The sequence below is a fragment of the Anabrus simplex genome, chromosome 1, assembly GCF_040414725.1.
Source record: "Anabrus simplex isolate iqAnaSimp1 chromosome 1, ASM4041472v1, whole genome shotgun sequence".
NCBI lineage: Eukaryota > Metazoa > Arthropoda > Insecta > Orthoptera > Tettigoniidae > Anabrus > Anabrus simplex.
In genome coordinates, this window is record NC_090265.1 from 634040156 (window position 1) to 634063411 (window position 23256).

Sequence of the window (23256 nt, forward strand, 5' to 3'; positions counted from 1 at the left end):
AGAGGTCCAATCCATTAAAGAAAGAAAGTATGATATGATAGCCCTCAAAGTCCACCGAAAGGGCTAATAAATCCAACAATCAGATTCGAAACATCCGAAACACAACCCAATGAGGTACATGCGGAAAAAAAGAAAACAACATGATGAACCAACCATCCCAATCTATCAACAAGAATGCCAGCTGGATGATATCGAAGCCATAGGATTAATCGTTGGCACTAGAGGAACCATTCCTCTCTTTTTTGTCCAGTTCTGCAAATCATTTAACCTCAATCAGGCATTAATAAAAGAAATTGCAGTAACTGCCTTGAAATATTCCATCCAAATCCTGAAGAACATCTCCCAAACTTTTTAATACAACATACAGTATGTCAAATGTGCTAACTAACTAACAATGACTTAATATCCATATTGTCTTTTTGTATATTTTGTCTTCAGAGGCAATCTCCAGTTAGGGAAATAAATAAATATATACATGAATGAATGACAAAAGGTGCAAAAATGCAAGCCCGTAAGTGTTTTAAACCCAATACTGATGGGATAGGAGAATTCTATCCCCCATCCACAGCTGGAAGTGCAAATCCTTAGCAGGATCCTCTAGTAATCTACATAGCAAAGCTACTGCATCTTTAACAGTCTAAAATGCTAATTGGTTATCCCCTATTTCTGGGTAGCATGGAGATAATAAATATGCTGCACTTGACAAATAGGTGTTGCAGGAAATGAATTAAGTGAAAAAGCTAGAAGAGAAAGTGGCGTTTTAGCATACGCACATGTGGAAATTGCTGTGCTTCTAACGTGACAAAAGGCTCTAGAGGGAATATGGAAAATAATTTTGGAAACAAGACTTTCATGTTTATATTATCATAAATGAATGACCAACATAATCATCATCTTTGACTTATCTATTAATAACAGTCTTATATTTTTAAACTGGAGAACAACGCTCTGAGATACATCCAGGAGACAGAATTATTGATATTCAGCTCTGGCATAGGGTGCAGATTTAACCACATTTCTACTTGCAGAACTTGCCATGGAGGCAATGAACTAAGGGTTAAGACCTACAGCCACATTGAATTCCGATTACCTATTAATGTGTCTCTCAACCAGCATTAGTAGTTCAGATGTAATGGTAATTCATGCACCTTGACAAAAGATTATAGTAGCTGCTTCTTGGATCTTGTCTGCAAAAGAGCCACTGAGAAACTTTGCATGTAAGTTAATACAGGTAAGCAAACATATGGCTTCCAATTGAGATAGCTAAATAAAATTCAGGAAACTCAACCGTTAAAAATTATCAGTGTTTCGTTCCAGTGTGGCATGGGCTCATTAGGTGGATATCCCATCTTCTCAAGACACTGGCCAGTTAGCATGCCGGTAGCTCCTAGTACGTCAGCATTGCATTGTGCATAAGACAGGATAGCTTGCAGTGGTGTTGCTATCAGTCTGCAGGTGACTTTAATTTGATTTTTATTCAGTTTTTGCTGATTTAGCATATGGCTTTTAGTGTCAGGAGTTTCCAAGGACATGTTCGGCTCACCTGGTGCAGGATTTTCAATTTAACACCCATTTAACCTGCACATCTGGGTGAGAGATGATGATGGTGGTGATGAGGTAGGGACCCGGTATATCGGCACACAACCTACTTCTGTCGAATGACACCATGGGGTTTGCTCAAGTAGGTCATGTAGCCCAATCCAATGGACAAATCACTAACAGTCATATGTCCTCACTCCATATAAACAATATAGAGAGGTATGGAACTGAATCCAGACTTTTGGCACGTAACACCACCTCATCTACCCTGCCAGCCAACATTCTGAGGGTGACATATATTTTTTCCACTAACATGACTCGAATCGGCTAACTATGGTGATGCCTTAACAGTCATGGCCACCACGCAGGCATACTCTGCATACTGACTATAATGAACTTTATTTACTTCACGTTTATCTTGAGGCACCAGTACATAGACTCTCTCCAGTAAGCTTGCAGGTCATCTGTGCAGTCAGCAAGGAGCACTGTGTCATCTGCATAATGAATATTGTTGTTTTCTCCACTGATACAGATGCCTTCTGTAGATGGTAACCCCCCAGTGCCTCATTCAATATGGTCTCTGACCATTATGTTACAACAGAGGAAACAGGACACAAACCTGAAGGACTTATCATCGGATCTGAATTTCTTCACATAGTGTGCCTTTGATGCAAACTGTGGTCTTCTGATTCCAGTAAAGATTAGCTACGACATCTCTGCTATCAAGGCACATCTCCTGAAGAACTTTCAGTAAGTCTTTCATGTTACACTTTATCAAATGCCTTCTTATAGTCCATAAAACATACCACTGTACGAGGACTTGTATGCAAAATAAGGCATCGCCTGTCCTAAAACTGTTCCTGAATCTGAACTGCATTTCAGACAGTACCTCCTCACACTTTGCATAGATTCGCCCATGGATGATCTTAAGGAATATCATGAGAATATGATTCATCAGGTTGATAATGCGATGTTCCTTTTTTAAAAGGATGTGTAAGGACATCAATGCAGTCATCCTCAGCCAGTCTACGTATTTCTGCATGGACCTGATCTGGACCCACAGCCTTTCCACTCTGCTTGCCGGACGGCATGCCTCACCTCCCCTCGCATGATGTCAAGTCCGATGTCAGCTGGTCTTGTGTCCATGATTAACTGCTCAATATACTACTTCCAGTGTTTCAGCTTGTTCACCATATCGGTCACTAGGTGGTTGTGAACGTTGATCAGTACATTACCCATTCACAGTGTGCGTCTAATTTTCTTGTGCAGTTTGAAATTATTGTCTCTCTCCTGGAGTGACACAGGACTTGGCTCTTATTTCCTGATGCAACTATTGATATCTATGCTGCTTTTGATTCTTCCACTTCAGTCTCTTATTCATCAGGTACAAAATCTTGTCTGTCATCCAGTCTTGCTTCTTTTTCCTCCTTCCTGATTGCAAGTGTGTTGTCTCTATTGTGGCAAGCACCTGTTTCATGCCAGCCCATATGCCAGCAGAACAAGCCATTCAAAAAAAAACAAGAAAGAAAGGCTCCAGAACTGACCAATTTGTTATCACGCTTCACCAATAAATGTGGCTGATATTCAAACTCCTGCCTAATAGGTTTTCCAAGAGATGCTTATCTGCTGACAGTAGCAAATTATGGTGGAAAATCACTCCCTTGTATAGATTTAGTGTTAAATTTGTTAATGAAAGGCATGAATCTTGTTACGTATTGTATAGAGTTAGCCATGTATTTTCCTTTTCTTTCAAAAGAAGCCCTCTGTTCCATGTTTTCTGGATAGCTCTCAATTTACAATACTGGACCGAGTGTACTGCACAAAGGGTACTCCATCCATGCTACCCCATACTGAGGAGAGGTACGTGATCTTATTCGCTTTATGCCTCACTAACTATTTTTATGCTTTTCAGGGATGCCAGAAATTTGTCTCGCAGGAATTCGTTTAGATACAACATACAACACATTTGAATACCACTGGATTGAGTGGCTTAGAACTTTGGCTTAGAAGCCACTCTGTCGCTTTTAATTATAAAGTACTTCTTTTGTTTCCAAAAAGCTAGAGTAATAAAAAGTCATTCTTTTACAAAAAGTCCTGAATGCTTAATATTACAGAAATTATCAGGTCTCCAACGATTACTCTCCCAGCAATCATGCATCACCTTGTCCGAATGCTTGTTATCAGAGGAAGATATCACCGCAATTCATAGACAATATGTGCAGTTGATGAAGAGATGATTAAAAAAGCATTTGCTCATATGAAGTTCACAGGGTAATGCAAAAGAATTCTAAGGGAGAGGTATGCATTATATAAAACAAGACAAAAAACAAAACAAGGAAGGTCTTTCCATTTCCTGTTAAGCTCTAGAAGTAGCCAACAGAATAAGAGGCACTATTATTTCTCCCCATTTTTTCTTTTCTGTGACTCAATAATGTATCTATTTCACGACATACAGGGAATATTTTGATGGCTGCAACATGTTTAACGCAATTTTAGTACAAAATACAAACACCAGCCAGGTTAGGTAAAAGTCTTAAAATAGCGTGGTAAATACGAAGTAGACTCAAATTTCAAGACTTAAAGCAGAGTTTATATATGTGGTCAAACAGTCATCTTGTTGTCTCAAGCTCCTAAAACGAGTACAGTCAATAAAATACTGCAGGGATACACACACATACAATAAATTGAGATCTGAAGGATTCTGTATTATTTAGGTCGCAAAAAATAAAACGTCATGAAATATTGTCATTTTATAACTGGCTTTTACAGCATCAATTCATGAAATATGACATAAGATTAAAGCAGCCTACCTGTGAAGAACTCTGAAAATCTCTGAATACTTACCAATGAAAATGTGTATGTTTAGTACTTCTTCATATTCTGGTCACTTAAGAAAAACTCAAAACAAAAGGCAACGTAATTCAGATTTTTTCACCATGCACATGAAGCACAGCCAGAAATGGAAAGGATCAAATTCAAATGAGACTACACAAGAACATCAAATTATAGCTTCTTTGAATGAGTAAAATGCAATTAGTGTACTACTGTAAATATAATCCCCTTGCTGTCATACTATGCATAAAATTATAATTTAATACCACTGATATTTAAAATGGCCTTTGTATACAGTGCATGAAATAAAAATTAGGTCTCACAGGTCTACAAAATAATAGCAATACAATAAGACTGAACTGAAAACCAAGCAAATAACAAAATAATTTACTAAGTAGCAACAAGCCTTTTAAAGAGAAATAACAGGAAACTAAATTATCTTGAACTATTTTTCACCAATTAGGAAGGGTCATGAACAAAATCATGCCTGAAGTTGCAATGAAAAGGTTTGGAGGCGGAGGCAGTGTTTACAAAGAAAGCAAGATACACATAAGAAAACTATATGAAGTTAGCCTTCAGTTTATGAAGTTTAAAATCAAAGGTCACTGGCAATGGGAATTAAATTCATTATATCGAGTTATAAATGAGGAACAGAAAAACACAATAATCCACAAACCAAAATTATTGGAAAATTATTTTTAATCCTGCACATCCACAAAATTATCTTTACAAGAAATTTACACCTTGGAGCACAAAATCTGCAAGTCGGTGGTAATTAAAATGTCATCTATACTACACACATAAGAAGATGAATGGAAGTTCATGAAATGGAGGGTTGAGGGGAAAAAACAAAAACAAAAAAACAACACATATATACTCTGAAGGGTGAAATTGAGGAGAATCATAAATAGGTTAGGAAATATACCAAAGCTGAACACGCATTAAAAAGTTAATAGATAAATTATGGTTTATTCATTTTGCTTAGCCTTAATATGAAATCCAATAAATGCATTTGCACTTTAATTTCAATTGGATTATTGGTAACAAAAAATCCTGGAACACCTGCTTTTTCAAGAAGGACTTGCTGTTCACTAACCTGAAAAAGAAAAGGGCGGAGAAGGAGTATATTAATTAATTTATTTGTGTAGAGTAATGATCCAATGACGAGAGTAATATTAAAGTTTTAAAAATTTCTTTCAACAGCTCAAGATTACACGAAATTATCCAATGCCTCAGTGGTAGTATAACATATCAACTATAACAAATATTCTATAAGACATGTATTTACAAAGCTAAAATAAAGGGTAACATAATATCAGTTAATGGACAGTTTTAAAAACTACAATGGACATTCTGGAAAAAGGAAACCCTCTGAAACGAAGGCCTTCAAGCTCACCATTAAGTCAAGGAGTCTGACTTCTTTTTTTTTTTTAATATATTATACGTGAATTTCATTAATATACAACCTACATTATTATAGAGTTAATAATTTAGAAAAATCATTGCATAAAAATTAATTTGTTTATAATTTTGAAAATTTTCTGAATATCTTTCTTTTAGTACAGTACAATAGAAGTATAATATGGTAAAACTTGCCCAAAGTGGAATCGCAAGGGATCATTTTTTTTCCGAATTAGACAAGTTTCCGCATTACACAAAACATTGTTTTTTTTTGCCTTAAAACACTAATCACCACCTCTGTTACACAAAACATGATACAGTTTATAGCTTACCCATAACTGCTTATGCACGATGCCCAGTTATCGAGACTGATGTACGTAGAACTGTAGTACACTGATTTGTTTTTTAAAAATTATTATTACTGTGCTTTATTATTGTACAGAGCATGATACACAGTATATAATTTTACTATCACATCATCATTTGTAAATAGTATTACACTATTTCAGAACACAAGATAAAAGCTCCTTACACTTATTTCCATCATACAACTCTATACAGTACTTCACAAAACTAAGCTATCTTCCACAGATCAAAAAAAGAAACTTGTTTCCTGTTCTTTCTAATTGTCTTTCTGAGTGCAGTCCTGAACTGAGTACATGAGTTAGATGTAACAGCAAATTCCTTCACATCACAAATGCACTGTGGGCCTGTTCGTGAGTTTGAATCTTGTTCATCTTCTTGCTCGGTTTCTTCTTCCGTATCCTCCTCTTTCTTGGCCTTTCTCACTGCTAGAAGGGTTGCAGCTGATTCAGAAATGTGGTATGTCGTAAGCTGTTCATCACTTTGAATTAAGTTCTCTGCCTTGCAGGGAATATTTCTTGCTTGATACAGGTTTGATACTGCCAATGCATTTTCAAGTACTTCAGTCGTTCCATCATCCGTCTATCACTCTCTCCAAATATGTGCGTCAGTTTGTCCAAACAATGACACTGATCATACTAACACCAGAAATGCATAAATACTGTTCACAGGACTACGTCAGTTCCTAATATTTTCTGCATTGTACAGGTAGATTTTAAAGAATTCCTTCATTTTTCGTTTCTGTTTCCTCACTGGGACAGAAAATATTCCGTAGTGGACAAGTTTCCGCTTTATTCAAGTTCTGCTCTGAGCACGTTTTACTGTACATTTTTTTCATTTGAGTAATGATGGTGAAATGGGAGGCCACATCGCGATAACTATTCATTTCATTCTTCAAGTCTGTTACAAATGCAATTTCTTTCCTGCTTGACTTCAGTAAACAAATAAATGTTTAAAAATTATTATGCAGGACTATCTGATTATGTTCACATATGTAAGTATATTGTTATGAAAAAACTATTTAAAATCAATTAAGTCTCACACTTGAAAGAGACGACAACATGTAACTCAAACATATATTACAACATTTATTATTATTCTCATTTTGGTTCCGTATTGAAGTTGACGTATGTCTCAAGTATTATTACAATATTATAAGTCCACCTGTTCAATACAATACAATATAATATAATACTTATAATATTGTAATAATACTTGAGACAAACATTTATTATTGTAAATTATATATTTTATAATACTTTTGTTTGTTTATCGAAGGTCCATCAGCATTGCTCTGGATGTACTGCAGCTTATATGCTTATCGTACTATTTACAATGTATTTACATAAAACTTACGTGTTGTAAGGCTAAAATAAGAAACCTGCAAGATCACAATTAAAGTATCATTATTAATAAGTTAATTAGCAGTCAAGACTACTTGCAATGACTGAATATAATTTTAGACTAACTAAATTTGCTTATTTTCTACATTTATCTATTGCAAAGATGACCCTTTGGATGGTGGAGAATAAAAAGCCTCAAATGAGCGGAGCCTATGCAGGGATGTTGGATTTTATTCAAATTTCCGTGCCTCTGAATCTGTACTACCTACCAAGTTTCCAAAAATATTTGTACCGCTGGGAAGAAAAGTGCAATTCAAATGGCAGGTGTCTGCAACCCTGCGTGAATGACGTCGAATGTTGACATTCCCATCAACTGCCAGTTTTTAAATTTAATTTTGTGTGGCTATTTCTAGCAGCCGAGTGCAGCCCTTGTAAGGCAGACCCTTCGATAAGGGTGGGTGGCATCTGCCATTTGTAGGACACTGCGTGTTATTGTGGTGGAGGATAATGTTATGTGTGGTGTGTGAGTTGCAGGGATGTTGGGGACAGCACGAACACCCAGCCCCCAGGCCACTGAAATTAATCACTGAAGGTTAAAATCCCCAACCTGGCCGGGAATCGAACCCGGGACCCTCCGAACCGAAGGCCAGTACGCCGACCATTCAGCCAACGAGTCGGACACAGCCAGTCAGTGCACAGCTGTGAGGAGTGTCGGTTGTGTCGAAAGCAGTTCTGCAGAAACTACAATTCTAAACTGAAAATGTCAGTGTCGAAGGATGTTTTATGACTGTGTTTACTTTACAAGTTTGCAAATTGGGCAGCAATACTGCAGAAACTGCCTGAAAGATATGCTCTGCGTTTAGAGAGGTAGCAGAGAGTGAGCGTACAGCACAAAAGTGGTTCAGTGATTTGCATTGGGAGATGAGAGCCTCCAGGACAATCCTCGAGCTGGACGTCCATCCACTATTGATAAAGCTTGTCAAGGGTATAGTGTGTCTGAGGAAACCATTTGATTGCATCTGCACAACCTTGGGAAGGCTGGTGGGTTTCTCACGTTTTGACCAAGAAAACCAATCTCCAGTGGTTCACCATTTGCTCTTCACTGCTGTCACACCACAAGAACGCCCCATTCCTAGAGCAGATATTGACATGTGTTGAGAAATGGGTGTTATACAATAACCATTAAAAAGAAATCTCATTGATCAACCCCCCTGGTTCTGTTGAATTTGCCCTCAAACAAAACATTCAACAGAAGGTACTGTCCAGTACTTGGTGGACCATTGCTGGTACTGTGCACTTTGAATTCCTAGAGCGTGGAAAAACCATCATAACTGAGGTGCAGTCATTCCAGTTGTAAAAGGTTGCAGCTGTATTGCATCAAAACAGCCAACACTAAGAAAGAGGAAAGGAGCGAACCTTCTTCAAGACAACGCTAGAACTCGTACAACGAAAGCAACCAACGAGGCAATCAAGAGACTTGTTTGTGAAGTTTTACCTCATCCTCTTACTATTCGAACATCGCTCCATCCGACTATCCACTGTTCTTGCCCATGAATAACCATTTACATGAGCAACAGTTCCGAAACCAAGATGATGTCACGCATACCATAGGATAATTGTTTGCTTCTAGGGAAAAGAATTACATACATATCCCACGTCGTTCCATCCATATGATGGGTCGGCGAATGAAGCCCCTCCACCAAATTCTGTCTTTGTACTTTTCTCCTTCTTCAAGCTGTCCCAGTCCCCTCCTCGTTGCTGAATGTCGTTTTTCACCATGTCTGTATATCGCATTCTTAGCCGCCCTCTTGGTCTTGAATATTTTAACTGCAGATCATACATTTTTCCGGGTATGCGATCAGGATCCATCCTTCGCATGAGACCATACCATTTGAGCCTATGTAGAGTTATGTTATCCTGCATTCTGCCAACCTGAGCCATGTCCCTGATGTTCTCATTATGAATTTTATCTCGTCTTGTTTTGCCAACCATCGCTCAGACGAATCTCATTTCAGCTGCCTGAATCCTTACTTCATCCCTTTTCCTCGTGGTCCAGGTCTCACTCCCATATGACAAAATTCCTCAAACTATTGGCTAGTGGGCCTCCCACAAGGCCAACCCCTCGTCCACGTCGTGGGAGGTGGGCAATGGCATGAAGTAAAGGATTGCCTGTAGGGGTGATGTACAGTGGGGACTGTGTGTGCCCCATGACCACTACGGTAGTTGTGAAGGCCCTACAGAAACCCTGAAAAGTGACGGCTAACAGGGCTCTGGTGAAGACCTCAACGGCAGCAACAACAGAGAACGAGTCCTTTGGTATGGCAAAGCTGGCGGATGAGGCAACCCTTCTTCTTGGGGATAAATAAAGAAGAAACCACTGCCTTGTGGTAAAGAGGGATCTTTAAAGGCTAAGGGAGATAACCCGTACAGAAAAATCCTGCGGTCTAGCGCAGACAGGAGGCAGCCCCTCTACTGGACTTAGGGTGCTGCGGACTAATAACTCACACACCTGAATTAAACTTATTACAGAAACCAGACGAAATTTATACCAGCCGGATTTTATGGACACGACTTTTGCAATGAAATACAGGACACGAATCAGATTCTGGAATGTGAAAACCATGTATGAAACTGGCAGACTGAGAGAAGTAATGGCAGAAATGAAAAGGTATAAACTGGAGATACTTGGGTTGAGTGAAACAAGATGGACAGTCTACGGAGAGATGAGGACAGAAGAGGGAGGCGTCTTCATTTACTCTGGAAGAGAAGAAAATGATCAGCATTCAAGTGGAGTGGGTGTCTTACTCACAAAGAAAGCAAAAAATAGCATAATGGAATGGACCCCTGTATCACACAGGATAATTACTGTACAAATAAGAACCAAAGTTAGACCTGTGACCATAGTACAGTGTTATGCGCCAACAGAGGTAGCAGAAGAGGAAGAGAAGGAGGAGTTTTATAATAGGCTGACATCAACACTGGCAGGGATAAAGAAGAAGGACATTGTGGTATTAATGCGAGATCTAAATGCAAAAATCGGTAATGAAAATGAAGGAAGAGAAATTATCATGGGTAGACACGGAATACGAGAAGAAAATAATAATGGCAGTAATTTTGGATTGGTTATAGGTGGATCATTGTTTCCCCATAAGAACTGCCACAAGATCTCATGGGTGTCACCCGATCTCCGGACAGAAAACCAAATTGATCACTTGGCAATAAGTAAAAGATGGAGAAATTACTCTTGAATGTGAGGAATAAACGTGGATCAGATATAGGGAGTGACCATCACCTTATGATTGCTGATATTAGATTGAAGGTGGCAGCACCAGTAAAACAGGCAGCAGTACGAATGAAACATTTCAACTCCGGGAAATTTGGGAAACTTGAAGTGCAAAATGAATTTAAGATACATTTGAAGAACAGGTTTGAAGCTCTCGCCGAACAACCAGATGAAGATGTAAATACTAAATGGAACACAGTCAAGGAACTCTTTCATGACACATGTGAAGAGAGAGTGGGCTACAGAGAGCCAGGGAGGAAAGAATGAATATCGGATGACACTTGGGAATCAATCCAAAAGCGAAGAGAGTGTAAGGCACTTGTCAACTCCAGTAGAACAAGAAACCAGAAAGCAGTAGCAATGGAAAAATACAGGGAGGCCAACAAGGAGGTTAAGAAGAAAGTGAGGAGAGATAAACAAGTGTTTACAGACCAACTGGCAACACAAGCAGAAGAAGCAGCAAGAGTCGGCAACAGCAAAGAAGTATATGCTATTACGAGAAAGCTTTCTAGGAGGAACTTTTCAGGGCAGAAACCAGTCAGAGATGCAAACGGCGTAGCCTTGACATCTGAGACACAACAATTGAATGGATGAAAACCATAACGGTATAAGTAACATTTTGGTCATTCAGAGAAAAAGGCATTTAAACATCATAACACTCATATAAAGCATGCTGTTTGTAGTTATACCACCCATCACTAGAGCACAGAATATTACCGCTATCACTTGTATCTCTTTGCTGGTGAAAAGATACATCCCCCCGGAGTTACTTTCTGCACTTAATGTCACTTATACCATTATGGTTTTCAACCATTCAATTGGAAAGATGGAGACATCACTTCATGAAAGTACTCAATAATCTTGGTGAGGAATCAAGAACTGAAGAAGTTGAAACCATTTTGGAGGATCCTGACATCATGGTAGAACCACCAACACAAGAGATTGCACAAGCAGTGAAACAAATGAAGAGTGGCAAAGCACCAGGTGTAGATAACATTATCCCAGAAGCCCTAAAGGTAGATCCAGATTTAACAGCGGAAATCATGGAGCCACTTCTAACACTATAGGTGGGCCGGCGTAAGGTTGCATATGACAGCTGCGCACAATATTGGTCACACTGCAATGGCGCACGAAGCGATGTTGCCGCCGTAACAACAGCTGATTGCACGACACATGGGTTTTTAAAAACACGGGGGAAATGTTTTTAATGTCATCGCGATGATACACAATACAAATGAAATCTGCCGACAAAAATTGAACTTTCAACTCACCGATTATTCATCACACAAAATTATACGAGATATACTACGTTCTTATTATCGCGATGTTAGAAAACACCGAAGAAATCGGCCGACAAGGTTCTCACTTTAAATACACCAATAAATGTTAGAATAATATACACCGGTGCTAACACAAAATGTTTCAAGTAAAATCTATAAAATTTTTCGAAAATTCAGAAACCTTATTTTCATACCTGATACCCTCCAGATCACTGCTATCACTACCGTCGCCTTCGTTATTGTCATCGTCGTCTAGGCAGATCATCAAGTCCTGACAGTCACTGATGATGCCATGTATTGCCATTGCCGAATTAATGAATGCTGCGGCATGGCTAAATTTCTTCCTGCACAAAGCCGCATCCATTCGAGCAGTACTCTCCTGGAACAGTCCTTCCTACCGTGCCAGTACCAACTTAATGAGGATGAAGTGACAGTAGTTCGGCAGCAACCTGATAACCTCGTGCCCTTGTTCCTTCGCTACCTCGTCGATTTTTTTCTTTTTTTTTTCTTCATTACATCACACCGACACAGATAGGTTTTATAGCGACGATGGGACAGGAAAGGCCTAGGAATAGGAAGGAAGCGACTGTTGCCTTAATTAAGGTACACCCCCAGCATTTGCCTGGAGTGAAAATGGGAAACCGCGGAAAACCATCTTCAGGGCTGCCGACAGTGGAATTCGAACCCACTATCTCCCGGATGCGAGCTCACAGCTGCACGGCCAACTCGCCCGGTGTCGACTAATTTAGTCATAGCCTACACATATGCGCTGGGATATTTCTTTACTGCAGCCATTCCACCTACAGTTCTTTACGGGCGCTCGAAGAAGGGGTCTTGTCCATTATTACGGAGTAGTAACGTGCATTGTCCATAACAAGTCAGAGGGGACTTTGAGCTGTAAAAATCGTACTCGTGTCTTCGTATTGCATCAGCCTGGAAAGAGTTAATTCCTGTTACAGGAGATAGCTTAAATTCGTTTCTTTCCCGGAGTGCTGTGAAACAAGTCCCTACTATCAGCCCCGTTTTTGCTACTGCTATGTACCCCAGTCACTTTTTCCTTCTGTTCTTGGAGGCGAACACCTGTTTGAATGACAGTACGCTTTGAAAGCCCTAATGTTTGAGATATGCGATCCACAACATGATCTACACGAACGGAGAGACGGCTGTACAAGCATACGAATTTCGTCTTCCTCTCGTAAAACTCACGAGTTCTCCGCACTAATTCTAATGCCTGACTATTAAGGAACACTTCGCGCTTCATGACTATGTTGTCATTTCCGAGACACCGCACTGCATTCGTTAAAATAAAATTTCACATTTATCTCACAATGAAAACAAAACTTTCATAAACGCGCGAATCACATCTGACCACGTGCTACCGGCGACAGACAAAACGGCAACACTTCAATAAAGTAGTCCAGCTACTTATAGATGGCACCACTATACTACCTATATTGCCAACAACAATCAACTGAAAATAGTTCGTATTTATTTTGTAGCTCGCTTAAACCTTATAATATCTTTTAAATGCTCATATTTATGTAAGCAAATAAAATATTATGAACACTATACGGAATTATATACGAATTAGCATGAATAAAATGCGTAACTGTATCTGACATAAAAAGTAGTGGATTGGTGATTCTGACTGACGGGTGACATTCTTCATTTCATTTTTGTAGTGGTACCAACATGACTTGAAACTGTCAAGTGCAACCTTGTGCCGGCCCACCTATAATATGGAACGAAGAACACCTTCCTAAGGAGTGGAAGAAGGGTGTCCTCATCAAGATACCGAAGAAAGGTGACCTCGCAGATTGCAATAACTGGAGGGGAATAACGTTGCTCTCATATGGGGGAAAAGTGATGTCAAGAGTCATACTGAACAGAATAAGCATCGCCGTTGACAGGAGACTACGTCAAGAACAGGCACACAAAGACCTTTGGGAGGCCACAAGTCAAAGACCCATACAGGAACAGATAATGAGAATAAAATGGAGATGGAATGGACACACCCTGAGAAGACCACAAGAAAGTATCACAAGACAGGCATTGAGTTGGAATCCACAAGGCAGTCGCAGACAAGGCAGACCGAGGATTACCTGGAAGAGAACCATAGACAAGGAGATTGCTGGAGTTAACAAGACATGGAGGGAGGTGAAAGCATTGGCGGCAAATAGAACAGGCTGGAGAAATTTCGTCGAGGCCCTATGTTCCACCTGAAATTAAAGGAAATAAGTCAAGTAAGTCATTGGCTAGTGGTGCAGGAAGTTTTAGCCTGGCAACAATCACGTGGTCAGTTTGAGTGCACTTTTTGTGAACGCCTGAAGCATTTGTCCGTGTGCGACCTCTTATGTTACGGAAATTACGCAAAAAATTATGCTCAGTGATTCAATATTTCGGTAGTGTAGTGCTGACATTCTGCTTTGACATGTAAGAAGAAAACAAAAAGAATTCAGAGACTGTTGGACAGTGTACAACGTGAGGAGTGGCAAGAACTGCTACATGAATATGGGGAAGACAGTTATTCACTGAAGAGACACCAATTGATAAGAGTAACTGATGCTGATGATGATGGTGTCCATGTGTTGGAAAATGACTCCCATTCCGAAATTTCTGTTGTTGAATTACAGGAACAAGGATCAGGAAGTAATGCAATAAACAAACCCGTGTAGTATACTGGAAGAGATGAGAAAACAAACTGCAACATCCATGCACCACCTAAAAAATGTTAGGACCATTGCTCACAACAAAATAAAAACCCATTTACCTCATGTGCGAAGACAATCCATTAGATCTACTAGATGTATGGAAACTGTTTTTCACTGATGATATGGTGAGTGACATAATCAAATTTAAAAGATATGGACAGAGATTTTACTCGCAGGAAAGAGACGCTGTGAACACGATGACTGCAGAAATTCAAGCCATCTTTGGTCTTTTATATATGTCAGGAATTCTGAAAGCTTCTCACCTGAATTTGAAGGAGCTTTGGACATCAGACGGCACTGGTGTGGAATTCTTTCAAAATTATATGGATCTCAAGCATTTTAAATTCTTACTGCGAGCTCTTAGGTTTGATGTTATAAATAGCAGAGAGGAATGGAAATCGCTTAGTAAACTTGTGCCAATCCAAGAAGTGTTCATGGAATTTGTTAATTTGTAATTACATCACACACTTTTACAGTAGGCAATTATTGTGTTTTCTTCATGTTTTACTTAAGTCTTACTACTTCTGAAAATAATGCATAGCTTTATAAAAACGTTGCCGTTAAAATAAATTACAAGTAATGAACTTCATATTAACTTTTATTTCAACCTCATTTTTCATACTCACTTTTTTTTTTTGGTTTCAATTTTACATCCTGGCTATATTTTTATTCTGAAGCTATTTACGGATTTCAAATCTTCACCCCGTTCCAGAAGCATGACAAATAGATAACATTTGACAGTCTTCATAATTTTAAAGTATTCCTCCAGCCAATCAATAGTTGTGGTAAACATGGTTGGACCCACGCCTGTTACAACTAGATTCGTCTACAAGATTGAAGCTATGAACATTCTAAACATAGATTTTTATTGCACTTGTTGATTGTATTTGATCTCATTAAGTTTTTACGTACAGCAAAACCTCTCTATGACGGACACCTTCGGGACCGAAAAAAATGTCCGTTATGAAGGGGTGACCGCCCGTGAGAGGTTATGAAACCGGTACCATTTAACATAAGTTGGAACACAATAACCCATGTATTGTATGTGTTAAATTCTCGCAAATGCACCTTTAATTGTACATTGTATACAGTATTGTACAATATACTGCACTGTACTCACATGAGGGCTGCTGCAGCTGCAAGGTAATGTATTAAAGAGACAAAAATACTTCTATGGAAACCTCTATTGAGCACACTGTACACTATAACCATTCACCATGTTAAAATTAAAAAGAACATACGAGTTTTTGAAACTTTAAATCAATATGTACATGTAGCAAGCTCTAGCACAGTACAGTAAAACATTAGCACTTGAAAAAATCCTTAATGTTCGTTTGTTTTGTCCATTTCGGTGTAGCAATGATATTTTCACAATGTGCAATTAAATCCTGGGTCAAATTTACACCTTTTTCATAGTTTTGTTTATAACAGAATTCTTTCAGTTGCTTAACAAAGCCGTGAACCTCACTGTACGAGGTTATTGGCAGCACATTAATTTCCATATTTTCTTCAAAGTCGTCATTAGCACCACCTTCACTCCCGCTTTTGTCTCTTGATTTTTGTCCTTCTTCCCTTGGATTGACTGAAGAATCGTTTTTGTGTCTCCATTCTCACACACTGTTGGAATATCTGAATCAATTCTGATATAGGTGTTTACTTGTACACTGTAACCTACTGCATTAATCAACTGCTGTATTGTTTCCATGCTGTCAGGAAGGGTATCCGATTCTATTTTGGGATGTCCACCACTAGCAGGAAACCCAGCTTTCAGAAAGCAGTTACGAATTGTTGAGGTTGTAACGTATTTCCATGCATTGGTTATCCACGAAATTGCTTGGAGAACATTCAGTCCCTTTGTCAGTGTTTGAAGGGATACTTCATTCCCGTTAAGTTCTGATACTATGTGCTTCATCACTAACTGTCTGTACATAACCTTGAAGTTCTGGATCACTCCTTGGTCAAGCGGCTGAGAAAGTGATGTTACATTTGGTGGGGAAAAAGACGATCTTCACATTTTGCAACTTAATTGTATCCGGATGCGATGCTGCATTATCGAGGAATAATAATACTTTTCACTCCTGGCATATCATTTTTCTGTCCAACTGTCCTAACCACTCTGTCATTATTTCCCTGGTCATCCATGCTTTCCTATTTGCTTTCCATTCAATGCCAAACTTCGTACATCCATATTCTTAAAACACCTTGATTTTGCAGCTTTTCCTATCACAAGGGGCTTCTCCCGTTCACTCATCCTTGCATATAACAAGACTGTAAGACGTTCTTTTGCAACTTTTCCACCAGTACATCAATTTCCTTTGAAACAGAAAGTTTTGTCGGGTAAAGCACGAAAAAATAATCCAGTTTCATTGGCATTCAAGATATTTTCCAGAGCGTACCCATCTATGACTGAAGGTATTTTTTCTTGCCAGTTTTCAACAATCTCCATATTAACACTGGATGATTCTCCGCATATCACTCTGAAGTTGATACTATGTCACTTTCTGAATCTTTCTAGCCAGCCATTCGAAGCTCTGAAATCTCCAATACCTAATTCTGCCGCGAATTTTAACGCTTTTGCTTGTATCATTGGTCATGACACAGGGACATTCTGACTTCCTATTTTAGCAAATCACTCTAGCGTTGTCTTGTCAATGAGAACTCCACTACCACTTTGAAACAGTTTAATGCGCTGTTCGTTGCCATTTAAATGCCATTCTTTCACTGGTTCCTCTTGCATTTTCACAATTTCAGTTGCCTGTGTCTTTCCAATCTTGAACACTTCGGACAGTTTACACACACCACACTTCTCACGTTTATGATAGTCTATTATGCCTACCTTTTCTTTTAGAGTTAAAAACTTCCTCGGAGCTATGTTTACACCGACTTACTAACGTAAAACTGAACACATCAAAAGCCCACGAGTCAATGAAAAGTAACCTAACAGTGAAAGTACGAATCCAGCGCTGTTGAGCATGTCAGATCCCACAACTTCTGGAAGTGATAGCATATGAGGGCTATGCCGAAAGTTTTTAGCAGAGAGTGAGAAAAATTTTAATTTGCGAAACAACAATTACAACTTTTCAAAATACTCTCCATTAGCACGTATACATTTTTCCATTCTCTGAAACCACTTAGAAAACGTTTCAGTCCAAGCTTCTTTCGGAATGTCACTTAGTGCACACTTGTGCGCTGCAATGGCCTCTTCATCTGACGAAAACCACTGCCCACGTATTTTTTCCTTGGTCTTAGGGAACAGAAAGAAGTCACATGAGGCCAGGTCAGGTGAATAGGGGGGATGAGGTAACACTCTCACTTTTTCCCTTTCCAAAAAGTCCATTGTTCTGGCAGCCCTGTGTGCAGATGCATTGTCGTGATGCAGCAGAAGGTGTCCACTCTTGGACTTTGGGTGCTGTGACCTCCAAGTGGTGAGGACTTTGGGAAGACAGTCATTCACATACCACTCAGCATTGACTGTACGACGTGTGTCCAAGGTCACAGAGGTGAGATGCCCCATTTTCGTAAAAAAAAAAAAAGTTGCCACCATCTTCTTTCCAGAGCTCCGACTTTGTTGAACTTTTGTGGGTGGTTCCTACCCTGGAAAGTACCACACAGGAGACTGTCTCTTCGTTTCAGGATCAAAATGGTAGACCCATGTTTCATCACCTGTGACGATATTGTAGGTGTCTTCGGACTGCCCTCCATTGAATTTTTCTAGCATGAAATGACACCAGTCCACTCTCTCCTCCTTTTGGCTTTCTGTCAGGGAATGTGGCACCCAACGGGCACATCTCTTGGTAAGGTCTAAATAATCGTGAACGATGGTCTGCGCTGCTCTTGACCCAATATTTAAGGTCCCTTCAATGTCACAAAATGTAACATGTGGATCTGCTTTGATCATTTCCCTCACAGCATCAATGTTTTCTTGAGTCACAGCTGTTGCTGGGCGACCGTGACGAGGTTCATCTTCAATTGACTGCGGACCCCTTGAAGACTCGCGAAACCAATTTCCAACTGTGGCTCTAGAAGGGGCAGCCTCACCAAAAACGCGCAGCAAACAAGAATGGCATTCTTCGGCACTTAATTTCTTTTTACAATCATAAAAATTCATTGCTCGAAAATAGCGGCGCGACAGATCCATCTTGCACCGTGTCTGACTCAGCACTGCCTTTGCTTTCTTCCCTCACCGTGGAGGAACTACCGCTAAGAGGGGTTGCGTGTGCATGTTCCAAGGTCGAAAAACATCGCTCTTTCAAATGAAAACAATCCCATTGTCCTCAGAATTACAGTTTATGCGCTGCTAAAAACTTTCGGCATAACCTTCGTAGCTTAGTGTTGCCTTCCAAGAATGTGTACAGCCTGGACCAAAAGTTACGGTGTCTGCAATTCTTGGAAGTACCGCCTGTGCAAAAAGTAATCAAATACATACTGTACAGGACACAAATACAGTATTTAAAAAAAAAAAAAAAAGTGTCCGTTAGGAGAGGTTTAATTGGAGTTTCTCATGGCTATGGTGCGTCCGCGTCCATAATAAAGGGTGTCCGTATAAGAGGGGTAAATTACTCATACACAATATGGTATTTAATTACAGACCTAGAAAATCGTCCGCCAATGACTGGTGACCGCCGGTGAGAGGTGTCCGTTAAGGCAGGTTTTACTGTATCACTGTTTTGGTATATGTTTTTCATTTTTGTGGTATTTTAACCTGAAGATGAGCTCTAGGCTACGTCGAAACATGTCCTATGTAGCTTTTTAGACAGACCATTTATTAAATGGCGAACTTGTATTGAATAGGTGGACTTTATACAATTAAATTCTTTTAGAATTTTATCTTGGAATAAATTTTGTTAATTCTAGGTTTAATTTTTGAAAAAGGTACAAAAATATTGGTTTAACGAAGTTGTACGATGCCTGTGAGTATTTATTTATGTTACTGTATTATTCCAGCTTTAAGAAATATCAATTGTGACATGAATATATAATATGTGAAACTTTATTTGTCTTTATCATTATCACAGAGGAAAACTCCACGAGTGATCTCTGACGTTCAAACATTCTACGCGCTCTTTCATGGGTTAAGGGGCAAGAATTAATCTCTATTTATAAACAAGAATGCGTAACAACTATTCAGGATGAAGTCTAGTAGGAAACTGAAAATTTGGAAAACAAATCTGCATAAATTCAGGTTTTTCAATCGTAAAGGTACCAGTGTTTCACCCCAAGGTCAACAATTACATTCCTATACATCCCCTTAAGGAAACTTTAATTTATTGCCTCTGTGTGATAACTTGAAATAAATTTACTTTTATGATTGAGCAACCTGAATTTATTTTATGTTCTCAATTGGCAGTAATAAAATAAATTTGAAACACTGGTAATTTCACGATTGAAAAGGCCTGAAGAGCTTATATGTTTTTAACATTGGCAATCTAAACTAAATTATGGTTTCCTTCTGGGAACTTCATTGTCGATATAAAGGCCAAAGGCAGCCATTTATACAAGTGGAGGCACATGCTTCCCCTAATGCACTGTCAGTGAAATGTCCTACATAGGAGGCTTGCAGTGGGGTCTCAACGGCGCACTAGCCGCCAACGTCTTGGAAAGGTGTAGCAACCCAACTGATAAGCCCACTGCTACACTGCGGCGAAACGCTGGTAATTTCACAATAAATAAAAATGTTATTTGCTTTATGTCCCACTAACGACTCTTACGGTTTTTGGAGATGCCGAGGTGCCAGAATTTAGTCCCACCGTTCTTTTACGTCCCAGTAAATCTACCGACATGAGGCTGACATATTTGAGCACCTTTTAATATCAATGGACTGAGCCAGGATCGAACCTGCTAAGTTGGGCTCAGAAGGCCAGCGCCTCAAACATCTGAGGCACTCAGCCCAGCAATTTCACGACTGAAAAGGCCTAACGAGCTTATATGTTTTTAAATTAAATTTGCTTTCCGAGAACTTTTAAAAAAGAATCTGTTAGTTGAATTCTTTACTATAGGTACAGAAAATATTCTTAAGAACTTTATTTAAGACTAAGTATATTCGATTCACATGAGCTGATAACAGATGTATCAAAAACTGAAGACAATGTCAATCATACAAATATTTCAAAACTTATACACTGCTTGACAAAAAAAGAAAAGCACCCTGAAGGAGTGGTCCAATATTATCCCATTTCTGTATTCATGCATATCATTGACGTGCGAGTAAACGATTACATTTACAAGGATCTGTAATGTCTACAACGTCCACCAGAGTGCATTCGTGATGGCACCGTCCTGCTGTTGATGAGTTGTTACCAGTCAACTGCTGCGAGTCAGACAGTTAAGCAAGATGTGCAGAGAGGACTATGTACAGTACGAAGTACCCGCGATGCCTCGCAGATGCCTAGGCAGCGTATCCACCAACTGAGAGCATTTGACAGAGGCCAAAAGAGTACCACCCTTTTCATATCTCGTGTAACCTATTCCTTATTATAATTATATTACTCTAAGATAAGCAAATATAAGTTTTCAATTTTTTATTTAATGGAGTAGTTAATGGCATGTTTATTGTCTCCCTAGATAATATTTACAAGCAAGTTCACGTTCTTTAGCAAGAGGTTTAGGAGGACTCATTATTTCGAACAAAGTGATGACAGTGACAGTGATTTCTCTCCAATATCTGATGATGACCCTACATACAGCTTTCAAGATAGTGACTCATCTCCCGACACAGACAGTGACTCTGAAGCATGTCGGTTAGCTATTTACAGGGATGAAATTCCAAGTGATACCTCTCTAAGTCAGATTGTTGGTGATGGTGATGTGCCATGGTGGAGTACGGAAGGCGGGCATGACATTTGCATACCCATTTTTTGTGATGACTCACAAGTGAACATTGTGCCTGGCTCCATGGCTAAATGGTTAGCGTACTGGCCTTTGGTCACAGGGGTCCCGGGTTCGATTCCTAGCAGGGTTGGGAATTTTAACCATGACTGGTTAATTTTGCTGGCATGGAGGCTGGGTATATGTATTATCTTCATCATAATTTCATCCTCATCATGACATGCAGGTCTCCTAAGGGCGTCAAATCAAAATACCTGCATCTGGCAAGCAGAACTTGTCCTCGGACACTCCCTGCACTGAAAGCCATACGCCATATCCATTTCATTTCAGTGAACATTGTGAATGACTGATACCACGGAGGAAGAAATGGCCAAATTTTGGGGGATATTACTTGGCACAGGATTAAATTATGTCCCTGAACTGCTACTTTATTGGTTGAGAACACTTTATATGAAAATAAGGTAATAAAGGCCACTATGGATAGTCATCATTTCCTAGCTTTGCTCTGCTGTTAGCATTTGTGTGTTAATGAAGTCCCTAGGGAGGGAAATGAAAGAGTGTACAAAAATGAATCTCCAGCAGACCAGCTTCAGAAAAATTTTCAGAATGCCCTAACTCCTGGGAGAAATTTTGTAATAGATAAGTCTATGGTGCTGTGGAGGGGAAGACTGCTTTTAAGGCAATATATTCCGTACAAATCTCATCAGTATGGAATTAAACTCTACAAAGTCTACACAGAAAATGGGTATACATTTGCTGTAAGAGTTTATCAAGGGGAAGATGATGAGCTGCAAGGGACAGGTCAGGCTGAAGCAGTCATCATGAAAATGTGTGAACCATTGTTGGAAAAAGGCTGCATCTTGTTCACCGCAATTTTAATATGAGTGTTCCATTGGCACAGAATCTATTGAACAAGAAAACAATTGTCTGTGGAACAATTCGTCCAAATAAGAGCAGTCTCCCAAAAGATGCCATTAATAAGCATCTTAAAAGAGGGAAATTTGAGGAGCATATAATGAAATAGGGGTCAAAATAATTAACTGGATGAACAAGTGGAGAGTCTTGATGATATCCACTGTACCTGATCATGGTAATATTCTGGAATAACACAGAAAAAGGAACAGGAAAAGAGATCCAATTAGGAAGCTGAAATATGGGTTGCACTACAAGATCAAAAACGGTGTTGATCTTGGAGACAAATATCATATTACAGCCCACTGAGAAAGGGTGTCAAATGGTGGCGAAAAGTTGCTACTGAACTTCTGTTAGGGACTGCAGTTGTAAATGCCTGGATCATACAGTGCAAAAGTAGTTCTGGAAAGAAAAATCTTTCCGTCGTTTCAAGGAATCTCTTGCCTTCTCTCTGTCGGTACAGTACTGCTACACCTCGTACACCTTCAACAAGGAATAGGACACACACAAAAGGCAAAGTGGAAGGACCAGCCAGTAAAATGCAGCGAAACTGCACAGTACCGAAAGAAAACTGCTGACAACAAAACAAAGAATGGGGTGACGATGTGTGCAGTGTGTCCAGGAGCACCAAAAATGCATATCAAGTGCTTCAATAAAACTCATGTTTAGTGCCAGTGAACGAGTAAAATGCAACAGTGAGTATTTGTGTTATAATTCTTCTGAAAATCAGTAATTTTACTTGATAACTTTCTGAAAATATTCGTTTT

General features: G+C 39.3%; 1 protein-coding gene across 1 annotated transcript in view; it reads right to left on the bottom strand.

The window, feature by feature from the left end:
* Nucleotides 1–5312: 5312 nt before the first annotated feature.
* Nucleotides 5313–23256, bottom strand: part of gdl (gonadal protein gdl) — a 77244-nt gene continuing 59300 nt past the window's right edge. Inside the window, exon 4 of the mRNA XM_067135733.1 lies at nt 5313–5467. Within this exon, the coding sequence (XP_066991834.1) occupies nt 5333–5467 (135 nt within the window). The 3' untranslated portion in view covers nt 5313–5332. The remainder of the gene's footprint in view (nt 5468–23256) is intronic.